Raw genomic sequence first — 27,077 nt, 5'->3', positions numbered from 1 at the left:
CTGAGTAAGCAAATAATGAGTCAGTGCTGTTTAATCAGAATAAATCCTAGCAATGGACTGAATGGTCCATATTCTCCACACAAGCTCAAACAAGTCAATTCCTGTAAGGTTTTAGGCCCTAAGTTTTAATAGGTCAAAAAATAATAGCACTGAAAATCAAACAGGCTCTGCACACAATAAAAATTAACATATTGCAAAATCACCTTCACTAAATGCAAATGGGAGATGAGATTCTGAGATGCTTACTCCAGTATTAATTTGAGTGTGAGTGCTGATGAACTGAGGTGCTAATTAACTTGTAAAGCTATCAGTATTTGGCTTTAACTGATTGGCTGTATTACAGAAATCCAGAAATCTTAGGATGCTCAGAACATGTAAAAAAAAAAAAAAAAAAGCTAAAAATATTTAAGTTCTCACTGTTTTGCGACATTGCTGGTTTTAAAGCAACAGAAGGGAAATCCAACAGATAAGAGCTACTTTGCAAAATAATGAAGTGAATTAAATTAAACTATAGCTTGATGCAAATTGGTGAAGAAAACAGCACTAATGATGCTAAGAATGGAATATAACATCTCTCTGCCTGCACCACACATTCCATAAGCACACTGTGCACATAAAGCAATGCAGTGAGTGCAATAAACATAAAGCACAGCAAAGAGGAGAATGTGCACTTTATATTAGGCAGTATACAGAAACTCAGACCAATTATATACATAAAATATTGGTATATGCTTCACACAGGGGCAAGTGAAAAAAAGCCCATGAGGAAAGAGCAGGGTAGCAGGTGACATTTTCAAGATGAAGAAGGCCCAAACCAGAACAACAGGAACTAATTAAAGAGCACATGGCATAGCAGGCTATTCCCTCTCTCTTACCTTGTTCTAAACCCCTACAAAATAGACCAGGCAGCATCAAATGAGGCAGGAGATCATCCATTTTACTCTCTGCTTGCTTAAATACCACCACAAACTGGCTGTCCTGAAGCTCTTGTCTCAAACACTTCTCCCCTTTCCTCTTATCTCCTCAGCTGGATATAGAAGATTCCCAAAGAGGCACTTCCACATCTGGCACATAATAAAGTTTAACATCTGGGAGGCACCTGCTGAAAGTCTGGGGTGATGATTCTGGGCAGGAACAGTGGCCCCACAAGCTGGGATCTGTCTTACAGCTTGGTAACTTCCCTGAAAACACAGCACTCTGCAATTAGAACACAGCTAAAGGAAGGAACCCACCTGTTTCTTGATCATTTATGCACCATTTTGTGTTAATTAAGGATCATCTATACCAAATTTTAAGCCTGAATGTCACACAGTTAATAATGAACAGAAAACAGTCACTAGCTCAGGAAAGAAATATATGGGGAAGCCAATTAGCAGGGGAAAAAGCCCCTCAAAATTGTTAAATACAGATCCTTAAGTGTCTTATTACATAAATAGTTAATTAAGAATAATTTACAGAAACAATTATCATTACCACATTAACACTAATTGTTCTACCCAGGAAGACAGCATTGTATAAAGCAAGATTGCCTGCCTGTTACTTCAGCACATAAAAATGTCAAGGGACTTCCTTTGGTCTCCTTAATTCCCTTCCAGTCTTTTACCATCTCAAGACAGAAGGGCTGTAAAACAAATCCATAGAATGGAGGTTAACATATTAAACACACCACCTGCCTACTTTTATTGAAATAAGTCAAGTTTTCTATTCAAAATACTCCTCCGTTTCTCCCCTTTTTTCATATGAAAATATGTCACTGACAACCCTGCCTAGGAAAAAGTGTCATCGCTAATATTGCACGGATAACAAGTAGCAAGACTAAGTAAATAGGAAGAGACACAATTATGTCTACACACAGTTTAAATCTTGAGATTTAAAATTCAATGGAAAAGTCTTCAAAGAGGGAAGAAACCAAACAACAGTGGATATAAGAGAGGGGGGGGAAAAACCTGTCAGAAATTACACGCAGGAGGGATGAAACGGCGGCTTTCTGCTCACATCTCTGATGCCAACATTGTTTTCTCCAAAGCTACAGACAGAAATGGGAGCTCAGTGCTTGTACCAGGCACAGGATCTGGCCCTTCAGCTCAGGCTGCTGTGCCTGATTGAGTTTAATTTAGTTGCCTCTCTGCCAGCAGCTTTCCCCCACAGCACAGGGCAGGGAAGGAGGGCAGCTCCTGCTGCAGCCTGGGCACCACAGGGGTTTCATCTCCATGGCATCCCCCTCCCAAAAACCAGCCACCTTCTCACTTGTGAGTACTCCAAAATCACTTCCCTTCCCTTCCCTTCCCTTCCCTTCCCTTCCCTTCCCTTCCCTTCCCTTCCCTTCCCTTCCCTTCCCTTCCCTTCCCTTCCCTTCCCTTCCCTTCCCTTCCCTTCCCTTCCCTTCCCGATCTGCTCCAGTAAAACAGCTGGGGATGTGAACTCCTCCTCCTGGATCTCAGGTATCACTAGTTCCAACTCCAAAACTTTTTCCTAGGACAAGCAGGGCCTTGGAGATTGGAACATGTGTCCCACCAAACCAATCCAAAACCCCCATTAAAAACATTACTACAGCAATGGCTCTAAATACAGCATCTTCTACTTGCTCATTTCAAAGGCAAACCAACCCTGGACATCTCAAATAACACAAAGCTACAACCCAGCTGGGTTTTCCTCAACAAAGATGCCAGCCTCCTCCTGCCTGCCTCTTCCAGGAAGAGACAAAAATTAGGACCAGAACGTTTATTTTCATTTAGACTCACTTTTCCTCAATTGCCATGCAAATTAGAGGCAGGTGTGGAGGGGAAACGGAGATCTTTTAAGATGTTAACTTCTCACCTTCCACTGAAAGCTCTGTACACCTGCAGCAACCTGGAAAAACAGACTGATAAACACTACATATATTATGCATAATTATCAGTGTGACTAGACTCAAAGTTCTTCCCAATCCAATGATCTTAAGAAAGAGAAAGTTTTAAGTTGTCAATGCAGGAAGACAAATCAGCTTCATTTAGTAAGTGCAGCAGATCCTGATTCCTCTGTACATTTTGTGTCAATCACTAAAGTGATGATTTCCAAGCTCACAGAGGGGCTGGGGAACTGATAGCCCCAAACTCAGCACTAGATGCACTGTTCAAGTCTACAAAACAGCATTAACCCAGTTTTTCCTAATTATGGCTCAGAAAAATTCCAGGGTGGCAGCAACCTCAGCAGGCTGGCCTGTCACACGAGAATTACCCAATTTGGGGCTTTTGCTAAAACAGCTTGTAGGGATTAAGCTTTTTTACCTTGAAGCTGAGTTAAATAAATGCACCATCTCATCAGAAGAACAAAGCAGACTTTAACACTGTTTATATTAGGGCTGTCATTCCAAAATTCCTCAGCCTTAAGAAAGCTCATTTATATCACCTGCTCTCAGCAAGGCCAGACAGGGCATGATCCTCTACCAGCTCATATTTTGAATAATACAGCAAAACTGAAGATTGAACAGTATAAAAGGACAATTTTACTGTTCCTTGTATTTTAAAGGTTTCTTGTGAATGCTAAAGCCATACTTGTCCAGCTGCCCCACGAGGGAACAGCAGGAACATCACAGGGCCCATTTACCCTCGCTGACAAACAGGATTTTCAGGCCAGCTTGTTACTAATGATTCTGGACTAAGATCAGACAAAGCTGTGGGGCTCCAGAAGAACGAGGATAACTCTGGAAGCCATTCCGTGGCTCTGGTGCTGGTGCCAGGCTCCCTCCGCCGCTCTCCCGTGAGCGCTGAAATCAGAGCTCAGCCTCTGAGAGCTGCCTCCAACAATGCTGCCTAATGAAAATGATGGCACAGGAGAAGAGCCTGCTAATGAGACATCTCAGAAAAAAAGTCACACGTGCTCGCTGGAAGGTGCAGGAGCGCTGAGGTGAACTCCCATGGATTTTCAAATAGGTGGAATAATGACTTCTCTAACAACTGCAGAAGCTCCTATGCTGGAACTGGCATCTCTTGGTTTAAAACAAGTTGTAAGAGGGAAGTAGCACTTGGAAAACACAATCCCTGTGCTGCTGCTGGCTGCACCTCTGCTCACACTGAGGCTCAGGAATGCACAGGACATGGATGAGCTTCCCACCCACACCCCAAGGATCCCACTTAACCACAGGCTGCTGCTTCCCTGCCTGAACTTTTATCCTGTGCTCCTCCCAGCTCCAGCACAGAGAACTTTTGCACAATATGGGAAGGGAGAGGGCACCTTTTAATATTTAACACTGAGATGAAGCCCAGCATGTGAACACTGACAGCTGCCCCCTTTCTGACTCCCTGCCTCACTGGCTGACACGCCTTTTGCCTTTCAATTCAGTCAGGAGATGTGCAAAATTCCACTCAGGAAGGCTCCTCTGGATGGGACTGCACAGGACTTTGTACTTTGAAGAAAGCCAAACCATAATAATACGGTTATCCAGGGATTCAGAGTAAGTGTCCATTGTTAATAAGGAAGTTTTCAGCACTTCTAGTTTGCAGCAGTGAGTTCCATGAAGCAGGTATCTCCCTTTTTTGTAACCTAACTTTACTGCTCTTCAGGTTTCACTTCTCGTTTCATCTATTGGCAAGAAGCATCTGTTTTATCTTTCAAACTCCCTGCACTAACCGCCCTAATTTTATCCAGCTTCTCTTGTGTATTTTCTATCTGCTATCTTTTTGACTCTAATCCCTTGCAGCACGATGGCATTATAGAACTTTTGCAACTTTTTTTATTTACTCCATTCTCCAGACGTGCTATGATATCCTGTTGGCATTAAGGGATAGGCAATTAATTTTTCTCTGTATGGTGGGAAAAGATAAGAAGAAATCAGCTAAATTTACAGGTCAGAGATTAAAGAGAACTTTCAGTCCTGCACTTGGTCCACAGGAACACCTACCCATTGCTAATATGCTGTTTCACTGAAAAATTGTTTTAAGAGCATTTTAGTGAACTTCTGGCGTGGTCCAGACCTTACCTCTGTCATTGCCCAAGGGGTTTCAAGCCTATAGTTCTATAAAATCATGTCAGATTAATTTTCTACTTTTATAATGTAATTTTATAATTTTGTAATTTTCATCACTTCTATGAAGAGGGAAAGCTAGAAAGTGGGGAAAGAATCAAGTGAAGGTTTCCACTGTGAGAAAAGTTGCAACACCATTAGATGTTCATCATTAGCTGTTAAATAATACACATAAGAGATTAAAAGACTCAGTTAACACAAAATTGCTCATATCCTCTTTTTGCTGAAATCCATGTCAGTTCATAATTTGAACAACCAAAGCCAACAGATTTTCAAGATCTGCTTTGGGAATAAATATTTCAAGGATAACTTTTACAGCATACTGGAAAGCAAAAATAGAATCTGAAAGTCTACAGAATTATATCCTCATTGTCACAACATACACAAAATCAAAAGCACCCAAAAAATAAAGATTATTAAGGTATAAATAATATTCAGTAATAACTCCATATTCACTTCCTTTTCCAAGTGCTACACATGTGTTAATTGCCATCACACCTGTGAGAAAGCTCTGTCTTATGGGCAGTCCTGGTTTCAGCTGGGATAATTTCTTTTTGTGCTTAGTTACCAGCTGGTCTTACACCATGAAATGGCCTTGTTTCATTTTTCTTAATCAAAGGCATTTTAATTCAATTAGCCATTCTGTTATACCTATTCTTTTTTAAAATTCCAACATTCCCCTTGCAGAGCAGCAGAGGGGAGGGAGCTTCCATCACTCCCATGTCCCACAGGCTGTCAGTGACATCCTGATCTCCCACAGCCTGAGCTTTCCCCTCTGCACTGCTACTGCCTGCTCAGTGCCACTGGCACCTCTTTCTCCATCAAGAAGAAAGATGAACAGCCCAGGTAGTCAGGTTCAATTTCACTCCATAGATCAGCTAACTAAGGGAGCTGCAGCAGAGCATAATTTACATCCCCCGTCAGAAGTCTGAGCGTAGCTGACAGCCAGCTTCACACAGCTTTGTCTGATCTTAATCCATCCCTGCACTCTGAGTTCCAGCAGCAACCAGCTCAGCCCAACTGAAAGCTTTTAATGTCTACTACTACAACACAAACTGCTCCATTGCTTGAGAAAGGTCTGTTCTTTATGCTAAAAAACCCAAAAAACAACCAAACCAACACAGCACAGAAAAATATAGATTAAGCATTCAGCTGTAACAAGCAAAGTGAAATGTAGGTGAATGTCCCCTAGGTGAGTTTGCTAAAAAAGGGACACATCTTTCTTAATTCTGAGTAGTTTAATATAATGTCTGAGAAGCTAAAGTTTGTCTTTTTAATTAGTTACAAGTGACTTCAGCTTCGAGCAAAGCTCTCTTAACTTTGCAGGCAGCACTGCTATAACAACACTTAACTAGGCTGAGCTTTTCCACCAGCAGTGTCTAATGGCTCATCTAAAAATGGCTTTGCAATGAAATTCTATTTATTAAAACTAATACTCTCATATTTGATAAAGAAAAGTGCAGTTTCTCCTGTGCCTGTTGAGTGACAGAACCCAACGTGGCGTCACCCAGAGCAGCAGCATCCTGCTGGAACTGTCACCCCACATCCAGCTCAGGATGCTTCAAGAAGTGAAGCTGAGTGACAGTGAGGTAAAATTCAGCTTTTAACTCATGCTAGAGACTGGAAAGTCAATGAAAACCTTGTTTCTTTCAGAGCCATTAGTGCTCAGTGTTTCTACAAGAACAGGTAGAGCTGCTTGAAATGCTGGAAGCTCACAAACACCTGAGAGAGGAGCCTCTGCTGAGGAGAAAAGGCTTTGCAGGCAGGACTTTGGCTGATATCTTTTAATACAGAAAAACAGCATTTTCTTTTGTAAAATCAGTGTTGTTTATCTGCACTTCACTGACTTACAGGACAAACCACAGAACTTTTTATCAGATCATCAGAGACACCACCTAACATGTAGGAAGACTCGTGCTCAGACAGAACTATCCTTGTTCCTTTAGCTGATGTTATTTAGTAGCTAAGAAGCACAAAAGCCTGACTCTGGGTGTGGAGTCCATAATTTTACATCTCTGGATTTCCAAGATTTACATCTGTCATAAATATCAGGAACATGAATCTTGGAAATCAAATATTAAAATGAGGGATGATACTGTGATGTGCTGCAGCACAGGCAAATTGCTGCCATTTCCTGAGAGGTGGCAGCATTTCAGTGGTGGCTGATTGCTTTATTATTTTTGCATTCATTGCCCATCACTGATGGATGCAGGTTCATCTTCATTTTTAAAAAGTGGCTCTAAAATAAAATTCCAAAATGCACCGTTCACAATTGACAGAGCGCACATGTGATTTTGGTGAATTCCTCATCTTTAGTTCCAAACTTTGTACAGTATTTTGAGGTGTGGGATAAAAAAGACACTCATCCACCTCCATAGACAGTATTTATAGATGTGTACAGCATCTCTACTAATTTTGTGTTTCAGTAGGTCCAAAACATGTCCAGCAAAGGAAACCTTAGAAAGTACATTAGCATTCCAGCTTCTTGTATAGCAGGTTCTCAAAACCATTTCTTAAATATACCAACTCATCTGCCCTCTCCATTCCAGAGAAAGGGAAGAAGGATATTTTCATTTATCACTGAAATAAATTGATGAAAAAATACCTGCCTATATCCTGCAAGGGGAGCAGCTGTTGACACACACTTCATTACCATCAACTGGAGTGTTCTTTGCTTATCAAAATATTATCAGAGTGTGTTGTTTTTAACAGGGGTATCTGAATGTTAATCTCACCTGTGTTTATTTGTTTACTGTTCACCATGTTTTCCTCCTTGTACACTAAAGGTTTGCTGGAAAACTCCTTGCTTGGATCAAGCTTTCTGTACAAAAAGGCTATTTCTGTGCCCATCCCTACATGGGATTTTCCTCTGAATTTTATTTACTGCCAGCAGGGGAACTAAATCAAAAAACAGTTCTATAAATACTACCCACACTGAGTGGGAAAACACCAACAGGACAAGTCATGGCTTTTAAATTGTGGCTTTAAGAGAGCTCAATGTTCTCTGACCCCATTTTAAAAAGCAGGTGCTTTTTAAAGCAATATATGCAATTTGCTTTGATATCCTTGTTATTTGCTCCAAATCTTCCCTTCTTCTGCAACTGTGATCTCGTTGTTCTGTATTTGATTTCTCTAAGTGCAAAGGGAAGCAGGAAAAATGGTTTTCTATTCAGTGTCAACACACCTGATGGCAGAAGTGACCCAGCATTGTGTGAGTAACAGGAGCACGTGGCACAGACAGTTCTCAACCCTCACCAGACCTTCACAGTCACTAATTCTCCTTTCTATATTGCATCCAAACCATTTGTGGATGCACTGGAACTCCATAACCACACAAATAAAGAGCCACTGACAGAGCCCAGCATTATTAAACACCCCCAAGCTTCCCTTTGGTTTCCTAGACAATGTGCAAAGGTGAGGGAAGACTAAAGGACTAAAGTCACCCTTCAAGCTGCCATAAACCCTCTCTGATAAACAATCAATGCCTGAAAATTATCCTCAGTCCAAGTTCAGCGAAGAGAAACCACTTTAAGGATCTTTCTCTCAGGTTATTTCCAATTCCATGGTAGCAAAATAAGGTTTATATTCCTAACAGGTTAATTTTAGAAACCTTCATGGGAAATCTGTTATGGAAGAATATGCACAACTTTTTCTCAAGCAAATTTCAGACTACTGTGAGCAAGGATGGAAGTGTGAGTGGGATTGAGAGGGATTTAATAAAGGAAGGAATAACTGAGGCCATGGAGGGCAAGCCAGGTTTTTAGAAGGCCTCTCAGATGTAGTCAGAGAAGCAGCCCTTGCACTTTTCTAGCAACACCTCCCTAAACCAATTAAGGAGAAAATCCCAGCAAAGGGAGGCCCAAAAAAAAGATAAGGACAAAGCAAATGAAAATAGATGCTGCAGTTCAGTGAGGCTCCTGACACTGCAGGAAAACAATGTATTTCCATCCTTGAAACAAATACACAGATATGACTGGTGGCTGACCAGTGTGTAAATTGTGACTTCAATAACCCTATGAAACTTTGTTTCAAGATTACAAAATGCTTCTTCCTGTAATCCATAAAAGTTAAGCTTTGTCTCTTTTCCATTAACTGCTCTGATCTGTCTCTCATCCTTGTGGCACTGCTTATGCACCATCACCTTCTATTCTGCACTGCTGGAATTGCTCTTTACCTGCAGCCTCTGGAAAAGCATTGCAAAAACATTATATTTAGACAGAAATGGGAAAAATACTGTAATGATGCCAAAGTGCAGTAATTAAAGTGAAATAAATTAAATTGGGAAGACACTGAAAGACAATTTACTTGAAGTAACGTATTTCAGCCCACCTAAGGAAAAGAAAAATCTAAACAGTTTTTCATTTAGGATTATGGTTAATTATTTATGAAGGTAAATCCATAAAGCCTAACAGCTGTATTAGAGAAATCTTCTGCCTGTGCATTTGTAAACACTGCAATTCCCACACTCCCAAGTTACTTCTGGGCTGCAAGTTTTAATGGGGAAGTGAGGAAGAACAGAGATTCTTCAGGAATATCCCACTAAATCCAATTTGAAAAGGAAAAATTTTGATTTAGATTGAGACTATAAAAGGAGTTGAAGAAAACCAAAGTGTGGTGTGATCAGAGCTCCAATACTGGTGAAAAAATTCCCATTTGGGTGTATTTAGACTACAACGGATTCTCAACATGCAGGGAATGTTCAGTATAAAGTGACAAATTTAAGCAGATGTTTTCAAGGCAATCACTCAGTTTAAGAAAAATGCACCACTAAAAGTGCTTGATTTGCTGCAAGACTATTTGTAAATAATTTAAGGAAATACCTGAAATTACACACCAGTTATTATGGTTAATTTGATTCAGCATCACAGCATTCCTCAAAGGGAGACAAGTCAGAAATATGACACTGTCAGAACTTCCTTAAAACTCAAGCATGATACAACCTAAATCTGCCACACAGCTGAAAAAAAAGTGGAAGAAAAATTAAAAAGAAACCTAAAACAAGGATGACATGATTTCTATGTGCGCCTTTTGGGACTTAAAGACAAAAAAAAAGGCATTTTCTGCCAAAGTCATTTGACGGAAGTTGTTCAATCCCAAATTTCCTTTCTATCTGCCTTGGGCAGAATTCTCAATTTCCTACAAGCAGAGTCCAAAGTGGGTTTGGAGGCTCCCTGGCACCTCCAGAGCTGTGCAGATCCAACACCTGCCCCTGAAGCCGCCTGTCATTTTCCCGATGCCACTGACACACTTTCCCTACTTTTCTCTCTTTGTTAACTCAAAAAGGGAAAACCGGGAAGAGAGCAGCTCCTGCTGCAGGCGGGATTCATTAGAACATCCTGACAATGTGCTGCCAAACGAAGGGAGGCAAAACTGCTTCAGAAATATTTTTGTGTTTTAATTGTGTCGCGCTGTGTATTTTACCTGCGGGAGGTGGAAATATTTACAGCTTTCCACATGTTTATAGAAAGATGTACATCTTTATCAGAGACTGAGGGGGGAAAAGAAGAGAAACAAAGGGGTTTTTTTTGTGAATGTGGTCATGTAACAGGACAGTGAAGAACCTGCACAAGCTCAGAGCAAGAAGGATTTACACAGCTCCAACTCCAACAGCAGCTGGATTTCTGAAGCAGCTTTTCTTTTCTCCTCAGTAGCAACTTCCTTCTATTTCTATGAAAATAAAAATGTTAGAGAAATTCCCATTTCCTCCCATTCCACAGCCACCCTGCCTTTTTCACTAACAAAGAAAACCGAGTGCCTGTGTGCTCAGCAGCTATTTGGGTGTTAAATCCTTACCTGCTCCTCTTCCAAAGCCCTTCCAACAAGGGGTTTGCCACATCTGTCTTACTGCCAGAAGATTTTCACAGCATTAAACTGCCACGTCTACAAAACACTTTGTGTTGACCATTCTGAAAACTCAGAGACACCTCACACTGAAAGGTGCATTTATTCACATTTAAAAGATAACCAGAGAAATCACTGACATTAATTTATTTCCTTCCAAGAATCCTTCCCCACCCTGTAAGCAGCAGACCTGGCGTCACATATGTTTATTCTTACAGCCAGGGGACTAAAATCCCTTCACAATGACAAGATATTTAAAATCTCTCCTTCTTAGAGAGCTAGCTTTATTTCAGGCTTTATTTAAAGAGAAAATCACATTCCCTCCACAGAGTGCTCCTTTAAGAGCCTGGATGTGGCTGATGCACTGCCCAGACCCCAGCAGTAACTGGAATTTAAAGCTTTTAGACAATCTGCAGCTTTGTCTATACTGCAATATTTTGTGGGTCTGTTATCTAGCTGCAGTGGGGGAAAACCCCCAAACCTTCATTTTGAGGATAGTGATATTTTTTCCTAATTTTGTTTATCTAAATGTTGTGCCATGGGCAGGCAGCTGGGCCACCCAATTCTCTGAAATCACTGCCCTCAGCTACATCACCAGACCACTCATACACTAATGAAAGTATGTGAATCCATCATTTCAAAGTGTAAATTCTTGGAAAAGACATTTCCATACTGGTTGCAGCTAACAACAACTGTAATTTAAAATACTGTCTTGGTTTAGTAACTTCCTGGAATTTGTGTGCACTGATTTCAGCAGATTTATTTTGACACAACTGAGAGGCTGAGCCCACCCCACTGAACGTGCAGACCTTTTGCATTATTACAATGCAGAGTCCCCAGCAAATCTGCTTTAAGTGGGGCAGCTCTGGCAAACTAAAAATTAATCCTCTCCTCCTAATTTGTCACAAGAGTGTGAACATTTTGTGGTAGGTTTCTTGATTATGTGAAATCTTCCTGAAGAATCTTCACCCTGTAGCTTAAAGAATGACACCACACATCAGACAGGAGCCAGACAAAATATATCTGTAAATTGTCCTCTGATCAATCCACTATTTCAAAAGTCGGATTAGAAATGTGATTTTACAAAAAGATGTTTATTCCCCACATCTTTCTTTATGGGGAACAGCTTCTTCCTTTAAGTCAAAATCCTTAATCATGAGGTGAGCCCATGTTTGTGAGACTAATTCCATAAAATCTCTAAGCACAGAGAAACCCCAAGTGCAAGGTTGGTTTGACTTTTCCTGCCAGCATCTGGGATGCAGCAATTCAGCATCTGGAAAGGTAAACAACACCCACTGGAGCCACTGGTGACCCTGGCCAGTAAAAAGAGCAACATGGATAGCAGGAAACCAAGGCCCACAGCCAAGATAACTTCAAGTTATTTGCTATTGATTCAACATTAAAATCCTCCTTGTTCTACTAAAGTCAAGATGAAATATTTTTATGTATTTTGAGCCTTATTAAAACCTATTCTTCCTTTTTAAAACAAAACTTAATTGAAACCAGCTAGAAGAAGAAAGCTTCATTTATCACAAAGTGACATTTTGTAATTAAAATACAGTTCAGAACAAAATGTTTAGCTGCAAAGGCGTGAATTTTCCCTTCTTCACCATTGCTGCCAACTTGCTATTATTATGAGAACCAGAAAACTGGCTGTTGCTTCTTTTCACTGAAAATTAACTGAAAGGAAAGCAGGGATTGTTTGTCTAGAAACAAGATGCCAATTTGTTCTCTTTTTAAAGCATGGTGGAGATGCAGTGCCGTGACCATGCACTGAGTTCTGTGGGGCTGGTCCATAGCTAGTGAAAAGTAATTAAAAATAGCACCAATTCCTTCTCCTTTCTCACTCTTGCATCGTGGAAGGCTCCATTTTCAGGTTAACTTATATTTTATAGGACAGTTGCTACCTGTGACTTCCTCTAAAACATACCCACAAGTTCACAAGGCTTTTCCTAGACAGCAGCACCCCCAAAATCAGTGTAGGAAATCTGGAAATTTCATTTGCAGGAGGTTAAAAGCAGGAAAGAAGCATCAGGTTATGGACAGCTGGCAACAAGTCTGACCATTCTTAAATTTCTTTAAGTGGATGTTTAACAAAAGAATCAGGTTGGTTTTTGAATGGAATCTTAAGAATTTTCACTTCAGAACGGAAAAGATTCCATTGTAAAATGAAGGATTCCATTCTAAAATGAAAATTGTACACAGTGCACATGAGCACTGCCTTTTACACTCAATTCTTGTGCCTAAAATGCTGAAAGGGCTCTGCTTGTAATAACTATAAGCTGTTGTAAGCTGGAAACCCAAAGCTGACTGACAAATTACTTGGGGATATATCAAGCCATTCATTCCTTTTGCTAAAACAACACTCTGTGTGCTAGGAAAATCTCTGTGTCCATACACAACAGAAATAAATACAAACCTCCTCACAGAGACACAGAAAATGTACAAGAAACTCTTATTCCTCTAAGCAGAATGCAAGGAGAGGGAACAATCATTTCCACTGCACCTTCCACTTTGAGACACAAATCAAAGGAGCAGAATTTGGTTTCAAAACCTGGCAGTGAACTCAGAGTGATGAAAACATCCTTGCTCTCTTCACCAAGTGAGCGTGCTCCCAGGGCTCTGAAGTAGGTTAATCCCATGATTACAGCATTTGCAGAGGTTGGCAATGCTGCTCCAATCTCCTGCTGTACTTAGACACCAAATGAATAAAAATGCCTCTGGTACAAAGGTTAAGTACATTAAAGAAGAGTCATATGAAGCTTTAGCCACACCTCTGTCAGACGCCAGAAATAAAAACCTGCAGGATCCAATGGACGCAGATACTCAGTGATTCACTGCTTTTTGCACAATCTTCCCATCCCTAACACCACTTAGGGGTTGTTTAAAAAGGGAGCACAAAGAGCACCTCCAATCACACAGTGAGCGCTGGGATTCACTGCCCTGGAGTGATCCAGCTCCATTTCCAAACCTGTGTGTGAAACACCATCACTTGGAGCAATCCCACCACTGCCAAGGCAAGCACTGGCCCAGCTGTGCACTCACTGGGACAAGGCTGTTCCAGCTGCACTCCACTCTCCCATCTAATGGCTGAATTCCAGACTCAAAGCTGAAATTTTCATGAAAGAAAAGTGTTTCCCTCAACAATATTGGCTTAGCAGTCACTTAATACTACCCTCTATTAGTAAATGTGTAAATTAATGTATCTAAGTAGATGAAATTCTGATTAATAGGAACATATTGATTATGAAATCTCAGACCTCAAAGCCCATCACACACAGCAGATCAAATGAAGATCCTGCTCCAAGTGCTGGCAAAAGAACTTTCAGAGGTGATGCACTTGGAATATTTTGCGTTGGCCATGGCAGCATAAGCATATTAACGTCTTCTGGACATGAGAGTCTGGCTGAATAAATACCCATATTCCAGGGATGCTTAGTTTATATAAACAGCACTGACAAGAGGGAACTGCTTGTGCTATACACTTACTAATTAATATAATTCACTTTTGAGTGTAAAAATACTAAAAAAATTTTTTGGGAGAAAACACCAAGTTCCTTCTTTCAAGTCTGTTGGTTTTTTCCTCCTCACAGACCCCCATTTTCAAATCTTTCCACTTGTCAGTTCTGAATAACTTGGTTAAAAAAATGTTATCTAAAGGGTTTTGAGTTTAATGCAGGCCAATAACCTTGAATATTTAAAAGCAGCTAGAAAGAAGCTTAACCACACATTTCAGCAAGTCTAAAGAGACATAATTTGAAAGGTATTTATAGCTAGTGCCTCTTTATTTTCACATCTCAGGCTTTTAGAACCTTTGCTCTAAACCTAAAGGGGAAATTTTCCCCCTTTGAACTGGGTTGCTTCAAATGGAAACTTCATTACTAACCTTAGAGAATTCAGCCTCCTCCAAACATCATCTGCTTGGAGAGAAAAAAGTAAATCAGCTTGTGTTTGGATATAATTAGTGTGAAATGACAGAAACTACAAAATCTGGCCTGCAGAGGTTATGGGGCATTAACAAAAGATGATGTTGTAATAGTTTAGCTTTATCTGCTGGAGATGGCGTGTGTGGAACAGAGCAAGAAGAAAGCACAGAAAATGTAATGCTGCCTTCAGAGAGTTCATCTGATGGTCAGTGAACTCACATGAGCTTCAAGGTACATTTCTGAAGATAACTTCACATTCCTGAAAAAAAAACATGAAGAGATGAACCTTTAGGGTCTTTTCCCCCAGCTCACTCTCTAACCTGAACATTCCCCTGTGATCCAGCTGTGGAAAACAATATATATTCCCCTATATTCCCATATTCATGGCACAAATTTAATAAAACATAAAAGTCCTCTTTGATAACTTCACTCAAAGGTGTAGCTCTGACTTTCTCCCTCTTGTCTTGGCCAATAGTTCCAAATGAGCTTCCTCATTATGAAATATTCAAAACCAGATTAAATGTCCATAGAACCTCCCTGGATGTCAAACTGTGAGTAAATGGTGAATAACAAGTCACTTTTCACAACTTCAAGGCTTCATATTTCCTCTGTTGTGAACATTTTACTACAAAACTGGACTCCAGTACCAAATGTCAAATTACTTGTTACAAGTGACATCTTTATCTGTCAATCTTAATAGGCAACAGGAAATACATTTTCCACAGTGTGTTTACAGATGTACTTACTACACCTTTAAATCTGCACTGATTGCTTCACTACCAAACAGACATATATTCTCTCCTCAAAATACTTTTTTTTGTAATTAAATTTTGTCTTAAAACCAGAGGAGTTTAATACAAAGACGTGAAGTATTTTATATCAACACACAACAATTTCACATACTAAAAATCCAGTATCTGACTGCTCTATGGACATTTTACCCCAAATAATTGGTTCCACCACAAGATTAAAAAAACCCAAACCCAAACCTCCTCTTTATCTTTATAATCTTTTCAGTACACCAGCAGTTTATGCATTGAATAGAATATGAGGAATTACTGAGTTAAGAAATTACTGGGAGAGTTTACTGGGTTTTTAAATATGTGAAATATATATTTACTTTATCTTTATTTGCTTAACTGACCATGTCCCTGAAAATGGTTGTGAGATAATTTAAAATGAATGATGAAATTAAGATAAAATCCTAAAGGTTTTAAAACACAATAAAATAGAAGTTCATTTCTTCCATGAGATCTGACTCCAGGATCTTTGTTGCTTCCCTTAAATATGTCTGCATAAAAAACCCCCAGACATGACCCCTTTATAATTAGCATTAAAGTGAGCTTTCAGGTTGGTAGGACTCCTTTCAAGCTATTTTTGAACACCCAGTCTTTGTTTATTTCACTAAAGTAAATATCTAGCACTGAGTGGGACCACCTACACTTGTCTTGTAGGAAATGACTTGGCCTAAAAAGAATTATTATTAATTAGCATTGTCCTGAACCTCATTAACACATGCACACGCAGACGAGCTTCAAAGTATGGGCCTTTCCATCATTTTAGAGTTAGATAATCTCTAATGAACCTCAGTGCCACTAAAGATTGTTCATCCCCCTCTGCTCTAACCCTGGGATCACGTTAAGCATCCGTATCTAAACCACCTCTCAGTCTCTTCCCATTTGTTCCTCTGCCAAATTAATCCCTCCCAAATCCTGCTCTGACTGCACTCCTCTGAGGGCTGCACTGATGTCCAGTCATTCACACTATTCATTTTAAACTTATTTCAGAGGTATATATGAAAGGAATTTCTCTGAGATGTAAGGAATTCAGATTTAGATCCCATCAATAGCCACACATCCACATTCAGGCTGGGGTGTGATGCAAACAAAGCATCAGCTCCATCCTGAGTGCCAAGCACACACAAAATGTGCCCCAAATGGAGCTCATTCCCTGACCACTGTCCTTCCATTCTCTGAGCAGGACAAAGGTCTCCAGGAAACAGCAAGATGAGCTCAGCTCATTAAAAGCTGTATGAAAATGTGTATCCTGAAGGGATGTTAAATGAGGCTTACACAGGCAACTTTGAGGCTCTGCTTCCTTAGAATTTTAGTGCTTAACCTTAGAGCCCTGGCATTTCTTTAATGCAATTAAACAGAGGCACAGATATAATGGATTGCTTTAGTTATAGTCTAGCACAGGGAAGGAAAATAGGCAAGAGAGATAAAGAATTCTGTAGGTAGCTTTCATTTTGATCTCCAGTGTCTCTCGGGCACTGCCATCCCTCTGACACGATCCCCACAGCAGAGGCTGTGTTCCTCCACAGCCAATTTTACTGGCAAGGGCTGGGAACATGATTTTTAAAGAGGCATTTCAAATAGGTACAATTTATAAAAAGAACTATAAGCCATAAATATCCTACACTATTAAATTCAGCAAACACTGAACACACAAGGTAACCATGTCAAGATTAAACTTAAGCCATGCCTGAGTTCAGAGTACACCCAATTTCCCTGGCGCATTTAATTCACTTTATGTGACTTTGGACATTTGAATTCAATTTAAAACTTACACAGGCAACACAAGGCTGCAAAAAAAAGAATGGTTCATCCAACTATGACTGGTGTTTTTGCCTTCCACCCAGTTATCAGCACATTATTGTGACGTGTGAATATTACCCTCTTATTACTTCCAAGGCAATTTTATATTTAAAATGAAATTAATAGTTAACCTCAAAAGACTGCACTTAATTTCATTTCACTCCCTGAACCATCCTTTTCACTACACAATTCTCCCTCTAACTAAACTAAGAGCATAAGAGGTGTAATTATAGATCACAGATTAGCTGTTCAGCATTTGCTGGTGGTTAAGGCAGGGTAGACTTTAAAGTTGGCTCCAGAAGAAGCAGCTGCTCCTGTAATTTGTTGAAGAATTTGCTATGAAATGTTAATATTTACAAGTCAAGGCTGTAGCTGTCTGTGCTTTAGGACAATTTTGAAGGACATCCTACAGCCACTGAAACCACTGGGAGAGGAAATATTCCCCCATGTAGCACACCAGATTCAGTTACCTGCAATGGAAGATGCTGGAAACACAATAATGCAAATTTCTTTGGTTCCACTCCTAATGACTTTAGTATCGATGGAGCAACAGCTTGTTTTCATCCCTGACTGCCCCATCACAACGAGAGACCACACATCCTTCCCACCTCTACCTCAAACTTGATCTAATGGGAGCAAGGACAGGCAGTGCTGGGACTCTGCTGCCAAATGACAATTCACCCTCCTTCTCCTGTTTTTAGTGCTGTTTTGCAGCAATGAGTAATGCTGTCTCTGGGAAATGGAAGTGAAAGCTACTCTGTTCTTGTCAGAATAATAATGGATATTGTGTTGGCAACTGTTCTCCTGCACTGCACAACTGCATAAAGAAAAGGAATTGGGAAAAGCCAACACTGGAGTAAATAAAGGGGGTAAACTGCTGCTTGCAAATAAGTGATAATTGGGTTTGGTGTTTCAGCCTGGGCAGTGAGAACAGGATAAACACAGCGTCTAAATCAGAAGTGATTTCAACCCCACTGATCCTCATCTGTGGAGAGAGGCTCTGGGGAGAGGCTCTGGCTGCTCAGGAGGCTCAAAGCAGAAACATTTCAAGAATTTGAGCGTCTCCACATGAGGTTTTACAGCCAGAACCAGACTGGAAATGGCAGCTCTCAGGTTTAGCTCAATACTGGGATATCTCAATACTGGGCTATCAGCTCCCCCCCACTCTTGTTGCAAGCAGAAGGATACCAATGAGCATTCAAGTACATCCCTTTATTTTTCATACAAAAGACCCCCACAGACAAATTACTTAGTTAAGAAAACTAAATATTGTCACACAGGCAAAACCAAGCAAATGTAAAAGCAGAGAAATGCTCTTTTTCCTGTCCTTATACCAACACTAGCTATTATCTATAATAATGTTTAGATAAAAATAATACAAATAGGATGTCATTATTTCTGAGGACATGTTTATCTCTAATTCACTTTCAAGAGAAATGTGATGCTTCAACACATTCACAGAATCACAGAATAAGTTGAGTTGGAAGGGACTCACAAGGAACATCCACTCTATCACTTGACAACCCAAATACATTTTATGTACATATAATATATTACCTTTATTCTGGAGGACCAATAATGTCCATATTGATCCTATACACAGAATCATGCATGGGAGTCACAGCCACATCTTTTCTTCACTCCTGAGGAGCACAGTGAATGTCTGCCCTGACATATTTATCACAGGAAGTCTGAGCCTATTACTTGGCCAAATTCCCTACATATTTCTTTGAGCTCTTTAAGAGGAACATACCACAAGGCATGAATGAAGGGCTTACAGTTTCTGTAACAGTATTTCAAAATGGCACCAATTCTGTGGGTGATTTTTTTTTCTTAACCAGAAGTGGTCAGATCTGAATAAACACTTCTAATTCAGGCTGCTTAAACACACAAACCAAACCCTGCATGTGTCTGTTAACTTGTACATTCCTCCACAGGTTTTTCCTCACAAGCTGATTAATGAAATTACTGTGATGTCAACAGTGAGAGAGTGAAATGTGCTGGTTAAAGCACAAAATAAGAAACAGGATCCTCAGATTACACACCAAGCTCTGCCCTGATTTGCGCTGTAATCTTTGGAAAGTAAATGAGAGACCAGCACTGGATTATTTCAGGGAAAATTAGTGAGCAATTTATAGTGGGATCAAACTAACATTCCAAATGTACTTGTCTTTGATATCCCTTCAGCAAAATGGGAGTAGTTATCAACACAGCTGATACCTCTAATCTGTATTATACAGGTGAGCAACACTTTATTGCATTTTATAGGAAATTCTGCAAGTAGTAATAATAATGTCGATGAAAAAGGCAAAATGTTTCAGAAAATTACAAATGCCCAAATGCACATAGTGCAACATGCTGACAGAAATGTTATTCATTAATATTTATTGGGCAAGAAAACATCTTTGGATGAAGAATGCTAAAAAAACATTATCATCACCAGCATACTTGTCCCTGTAGAATATTTTTCTGTGAGCCATATTAGGAACCTTCTACTTATCCAAACCTCTGGAGGTATTTTAGCTATTAATCTGGATGAATTAGGTCACTCCTGCTCAGTTATTCATTACACAATAGAATTTTCTTCCCTGAACTCTCTAAAACAAAAGTTTCCATTTACAAAAGTTCTTGCATGAATTTTGCAATTTTGCTGAGAGTCTTTTCAATGACTGCAAGCAGAGAAAACATTTTGCTGAAAATGAATTGATTTGCCTGTTTAGAAGTTCTCCTTCCTTATCAGCCCCAGCCTCACTTTCTCAGTATTTCAATCAAATCTCAGGGGTAGTTTTAGAGCAGAGGAGGATGAAGAAACAAGGTCCAGCACAGGATGTACAGGTGATGCTCACAGCAGGTCCCCCAGAGCAGAGCACTGGAGCAACACCCACCTGTATTTATGGATTGTTCCATGGCTCAAATCCTCTCTGGAATATGCACTGCATTGAGCTCCTGATTACTCCTTTAAACTGAAATGCTTTGATGGCTGTTAAATCATTGAGAAATTGTAACAGAAGCTCTTGAGAAACGCTGTTCTTAGTATTCAACAGATTATTGATTCCTCTGGTGAGGAGCAGCAAAGTAGCACCAGCCCCAACCTTAGTTTAGGCAGATTTCCCTCAATTAAATACAACAATAAACATCTTATCTGCAATAAGAGATAACATCCATCACCCCCAAAGAATCCTTCAATTAACAACCACAGACCCCCTTTGGTACATGGTATTTAAAACAGAATTCATGAGCTCTCTAATTGATGATAGGTTATTGGATAACCCTTGTTAATTATAGCTACACAATGTCAAAATTAATGATTTTCCCACCCCCTTTCAACTTGAGAATGAATTCATAACTTATATCAACTCACAAAAGACGTGCAATTAATATTGTCAGTAATCATTTCACAAAAGAGATTTGTTAAAGGCAGGCATGTGGACACAATTAGTGTATCAATTAATGTTGCTGTTACTTGATCTATAAATTATTGAAAAACTCATAGCTACTGCAAGGAAACAAAGCAAATCCACTCCCAGTCAATGAAAGAAGCTACTCTGTTCATTACTCTTTAGATCAAATTTAAATTTTGCTGGATTCCATGAATCTTAGCTACATAATCAGAAAAATAAATGAACCTATACCAATGTGACATTTTGAAATGCCTCATTATGGTGATGATGTTTTAATTGTTGGTACATAAAGTTTTTAAGAAGAAGTGAATTCATTGCAAAAGTAATCCACCATCACTATCCAATTCATTAAAAAAGTAATCCACCATCATAGCAGTTATTAATTTAAACTGAAGTTCCAACCTGGAAACATAGCTGTAAAAACTGCACCAAGATTTCTGTGTGTCAGCAAAACTGTAACTTTTACATCCATCAGAAACCTCCATTCCACTCTGGGGTTTAGCAATGATTAGTGCAAAGACTGGATTCAAATGAGGTCTGAAAAGCCCAAAACAGGGCTGAGGTAGCATCAGGCACCTCTGATGGAAACTGACAATGACAAAACGTAACCTCGTTTAAAGGCTTCCTATCCCCAAAGGCTTTTAAACTAACTAGGTAGCTCCTGTTTGATCTTAGTCTGACAAGAGTTTTGCTCCTGGGGATGCAAAGGTTTTCCTTTAGATAGTTAGACAGACCCCAGCCTCTCATTAGTGCTTAAAAGACCCAGGAAATAGATGTGACTCTGCCACAGGCCCAGTCTGCACGCCAATGATCCTGCAGCCCCTGCTTTCCTTTTAATCAGCACTCAGGAGAGATAAAACGGGACAATTAAGCTTTTTGCCATTGTGATCCCAGGAGGATCAGACTCACATCTCCCACCTCCAAGCCAGCCCTGCCACGCAAACCCCCCTGGTGTAAACTCCTCACCTGGCAGGAACCAGCTCTCCCTCCTGGAGCAGGGCTTGGGCACCTGGGTGTCCATCCAGCCCGGACACAGCGCCCAGCTCCAGGCCAGGAGAGAGCTCCAGCTCCAGCAGAGCACGTCCCACCCTCCCTGAATGTCCCATTGCCACTGGCTGGGTGCAGCAATCCCCAGCTTGGCGCCCTGCCTGCTCTGAGCTGCCCACGTGCTTCCCACACGCTCTGGAAACCCAACAAACAAGGGAATCTCACCCAAAGGAAATATCAGCCACCATCATGGCTGAATGCCAACGTGCCCAAGCTCCTCCCTGAATGTGCTCCCGTTCTTTGCAAGCCCCTGTCATTTTGAAAATTGACTCACGAGTCTTATAATGGGGATACGATGAGAGATGGAATTGCAGAACAAACCCTAAGGTTCAAATAGAAAAAATACAGAAAAATTTAAGTGCAAGAGGAAGAGATTAAATCCCTTAAAATCTCTCCCCATGCCTTTTCCCTAGACACAGATCTGTGCTAAAATTTGGTAGCCTGGCTCACTTCTATACTGACACCCCCATTTCAATTTTTCTGTTCAGCTAATTTTGCAAGAAGGGATTTTCCCAGGCAGTTATCAGTGTGAATTCAACATCAATGCAACACATTTCCCCCAGAGAGGTTTCTAAATCAATTTTAATTCTGATAGGCTCAAGTAAATGTTTTCAATTTGATTCAATAATCTATACACACTTACAACAAGGCTTTTCCCCCATGTACTACAAGACAAACATGGTTTATGTTTCTAACAACTCTGGCTAATAAAAAAAACTCTAATTTCCTATCCTGAACGATAAAAACGCACAATTTTTATCCACTTCTTAATGAACCAGATGACATAAACAAACAAAATAACATCAGCATTTAAGAGCATTAGTTATACCATTAATTCTCTAAACACTTCTTAAAGAACACATGACTTTTGGCAAACTCACCAAAAAAAAAAATTGTATCACCAAAAAAAGTCCTCAAATTGAGCTTTCTAAACCTCCTGAGAATTTTTCACCATTTCCACTCAGAGAGCAGCATGAAATCTCTCCAGGATATCTTTTAAAATGTGAGCAAAAAAGATAATTACAATGAAGTTACCAGCAGATATCAGCAAGAGTGGCATGAAGATTAGGGCTGGAGGTGGGGGATGGCAGAAACATAATCTCCTCTAATAACACCTAGTGCACTGTAAGCCTGTAAAATGGAATAAAGTGTAGGAAGGAAAGCTCTGGAGGTCAGGGTGAAATGCTGCTCCTCAAGGGACAAGGAGCTTCACAGCACAGGGAGGAAAAAGTGACAATCTGGGGAGGAAGGGAGGTGCCTGCCTCACTTCTGTTACCATAATGGTATTTCCAGGCCAGTTAAAATTCCCATTCCCATCCCTCTGCCAGGAGTGTGAGCAGGAAGCACCTCTAGAGCCCACCCAACCCTTGATCCATCAGATCAATATGGGCTGAACGCAAGGCAAAATTTGTACCTGATTTTTCAACAGCCTGCTTTTAAGGTTATCCAGGGTGATAATGTTAACATACAAAATTACAGTCTGATATGATCGTGTAAATATTGAACTTACCCACAGAACATCAGAGCTCCTCAGCTGTGTTTCTGTGCAAACAGAGAGGGTTTTGTATTGAAGTTCTTGACACTGCCTCCCAAACCAGCTCAGGTGACAGTGCAGACACTGCAGAGCTGGCTATGACCTCAAAGCTCATGGCTGTAAAAACCATGCCTAAAGAGAAGTGATCCAAAGGGAACTGCTCTGCATGTGCCTACAGAAAGAGTCTTCTGTGTGTGCCCAGAACATCAAAGAAATATTTGGTCAAATCTTTCCACCAGCATTGTCATTTGCCCCATCTGCAGCACCAATCAAACTATTTCCCTGTGACCCAAAAGTCAACAGTCTATGTGACAGAGCCTAAAAGCAGTTCTATGAAATCCTAAAGAAACTTCAACCACATATTCCACCCCTCTGGCAGGGAGTTAGTCCATCCCAGCAGCAAGATTCTACATTCACACTCACTAAATATCATTAGACTCCTCCTGGACTTTTTTCTTAACCTGTCCAGGTTATTAAATTGTTAACTCATGATATCACAGTGGTATTAACTCAACGTAGGCATTATTACCACAAATGTACAAGTCACTGCTTCCTTTTTGGGCATTGTACATCAGTAAGAAGAGTTGCTCACATTTATCTGAAACTTCATACTTTATATAGTATATATAAAGTGTGTATATATATATATATATATATATATATATATACATACACATATAGTATATATAAAGCATATTTTTACTTATTTTTTTGTATCCATACACCTCACAAGTCCTAGGAATTAAGCTTTGTTTTAATTCAACACTCCAAATAAGAAACACCACCTCACTGGATGTTTATGCAGATGAAGAGAACTAAAGATTTAGCTGGCTCTACACACAAGATTTAGGCTGAGATCAGGAAGAACCCAGTCCCACACTCCATCTCCACATTAATCGTCATCCCCTCAGAGTCACCCCAGAGCTCCAGAGTGGGATACAAACATGGGACAGACATTCCATGCAGTGCTGTGAGTTGCAGAAGGCAGGAGAACTAACAAAATATGGATAATACAGCAAAAGAAGCCTGTCCCTGCTCTGGATGGAGAGGGATGCATGGCTCTTCCAGAAGTGCAACAAAATACTAAGCTGAAAAAATAAAAAATACCAAAGCTGAAAAAATAAAAAAACACCAGAGCTGAAATTTCTGTTGATACAGCAAAGACTGATTTCCTGGGAATACTCAGTTCCATTGCATAATCAAACTCATTGATTAGCAACATAAAAAACTTCATGTTAGCACTTGCTACCTGCCACTGCTCACAGTTAATGAACTTGGGGAAAAAAAGGGAAAAAAAAATCCCCGTTTTTCACGTGTCCATCACTGCCACTATAGAGAGGAGGGCTCCTTTGTTGGAACACAGGGAAGTGCATACAACTCAATGACAAGTAAATGAGCACACCAAGTTTCTTTTGACTGTGGCTCTGTGGGATTTGAATAGCAAACACTGTGTGCATTGTGCACCTTGTCTGTGTGCAGCATTCACTGCCCCAGCCCTGCGAGGGCTCAGACTGCACAGACAGCACAGATTCAGAATAACCCTGGGATGTGCCACTGCCATTCCCTGTCCCTTCCAGCTCTCCAGACACTCACATCACTGCCACACAACGTATTTTATACTCCCCCTTAGCACTGAAGGTAATTTGCAGAATTTACATTTGGGGGATAGAATCAGATTTTGGGCAGAGAAGTGTTCAGCTATTGTGATTTATGGAAATGTTTTGACAAGTTGGATGCTGAATATTTTATTAACATAAACATCAAGTTCCTAAAAGAGTTGTTTGCTGGTATCAAAATTTTCAGCCTCCAGCAAAAGAAATAACATAGGAGACATACATCAAAAAGATGTTATCCATATTGCAAAGAAATGACATTTTTTAATTTCCTGCCTGCCCCCAAAAACTGAATGATCATACAACCAAACCACTTTAACTTTATTTGCCCTAAACATCTTCGATTACATTCTCATTTACATCAAAGTTCCCCTTTTCTTGCCTTTCCCAACTGGAGCTTTTTAATCTTAAATGAATCATTTTTGATTTTTGAGTATAGGCCTAGAGCAGTCATAAGGTTTTTAAACCATCTTCCTGAACAAACACTTGAAATTTTTTAATTGCTGTGTTTTCTACAAACTCTAGGATAAAGATTTCTGATACAAAAGCCAAAGGGGACACAAGGCCTTAGTAAATGCTTTGGTAGAATTGCTGCAGTAAATGGTATTGCTGCCCAGTTCAAGTTTACTATGAGTAAAATTTACATTATACATTATAAAGTTGCATTATACATGAGTAAAATTGCATTATACATATATAAGCAAAGATGAGGGGGTTTTTTGTCTTAGGAAAATGAAAAAAACCTCAGAAGTAAATGGCTACATGACACATCCACAGAAAGAAACAGAATTACAAACTTCAGAGCTCACAGCAAAGTTCAAATCTTGCTGTGTTGAGTATTAAAACTATTAAGTATGATTATTTTCTTTTTGTTTTACTTTTTTATTTGAGTAATTCATATTAAATCTGTTTTCAATCTCAGTTTCATGTGTATATTTAAAAAAATAACCAAATATGGCTACACAGAGCAGCAAGAGCTAATGCTGCCATTTGAGGTCTTGGGCTCCAAGTTCATCAGTACTTAAAACCATAAGCAATGAAAGTACCAATAAAAATGTGAGGAGAAAAATCCCTACCAAAAATCTTTAAATAAGGATAAGCACCAAATTCATATGGTCCCATTTCTCACACTTAGCACTCCAAAGAACTGCTCTACAGTCTGAGGCAAAATTGTAAATACAAATATGAACTAATCAACCATGCATTTCTCCACAGCTTCTCCTTAATTTTGAGTTTTCTTCCTTCTCGTTTATATTTTCCTATACCAGATTAATTAATCTCTTCACAGACTGCTACTGAGTTCTCTAACTCTAACTCACTACAAAGTGTCAGTAAAATTCAAACTCCACGAACAGAAAGTGCATTTGAGCTCTGGTTAGTTCAAAACAAAGCAGAAAAAAAAGCCATTAGAAGAAAATGTGTTTATCAGCAGAGAAAAAGAAAAGAAATCTGTTGTCGAGTAATTTTAAAAACAGTATTTCTCTTTGTGAACCATAAATAATATGCTAATTTCTTCTCATCTTTCAAAAGGGTATGTTTTATATGTCAGAGAATCAAACCCCATATTTCTGTAGCAGACTTCCACTGGTACAAAACAAATCCCACTTTCACTGAGCACACAGACAACAGAAGAGCCACAGATGTGCCAAGGTGGCTGATGTAGGAGCTGATTAAAGTACAAAACACACACAAATAAAGACAAATGAGTCACTACCTTTCTTTTTGGAGTCTTTCTTTGTGCTGGTTTTAACAGCCACTTGAAGTTCTGTCTCAGTTGACATCCTATATCCTTAGTCCTCTTCACACAGATCCAGGATCTCGGTCAGGCTCATTTAGAACGTCTCTCCAAGAGAATAATTTAGCCTTTCAGATACTATAACCCAAACAGTTCATCTCATTCACTCCTTTCGAGTGCTGTGAGGGAAGGAAACAAAAAGGAACAGTCATTTTCTGGGTTTAAAACATGAAAGGAAGATAAAAAAGCCAAATCATTGCAAGGCAGGATTACATGAAGTTCTCCATCTACTGAGCCAGTTGTCCATGATTTTAGATGCTTAAGCACAATTATCTCTTACTACCTCAAACATCTGTATTTGAGTGTTTTGGCATATCCAAG

General features: G+C 39.8%; 1 protein-coding gene across 19 annotated transcripts in view; it reads right to left on the bottom strand.

Moving 5' to 3' along the window:
• The window catches only part of DAB1 (DAB adaptor protein 1), a 411,090-nt gene that overhangs the window by 73,616 nt on the left and 310,397 nt on the right, over window positions 1-27,077 (bottom strand). For all 19 annotated transcript variants that reach the window (XM_074545715.1, XM_074545714.1, XM_074545726.1 and 16 more), the window contains one exon: window positions 26,676-26,875. In XM_074545715.1, coding sequence (XP_074401816.1) covers window positions 26,676-26,742 — 67 coding nt within the window. In that variant the 5' untranslated portion in view covers window positions 26,743-26,875. The remainder of the gene's footprint in view (window positions 1-26,675; window positions 26,876-27,077) is intronic.

The sequence above is a fragment of the Zonotrichia albicollis genome, chromosome 8, assembly GCF_047830755.1.
Source record: "Zonotrichia albicollis isolate bZonAlb1 chromosome 8, bZonAlb1.hap1, whole genome shotgun sequence".
NCBI lineage: Eukaryota > Metazoa > Chordata > Aves > Passeriformes > Passerellidae > Zonotrichia > Zonotrichia albicollis.
The sequence above is the reverse complement of the archived record's forward strand: the minus strand, read 5'-3'. Positions and strand labels throughout refer to the sequence as shown.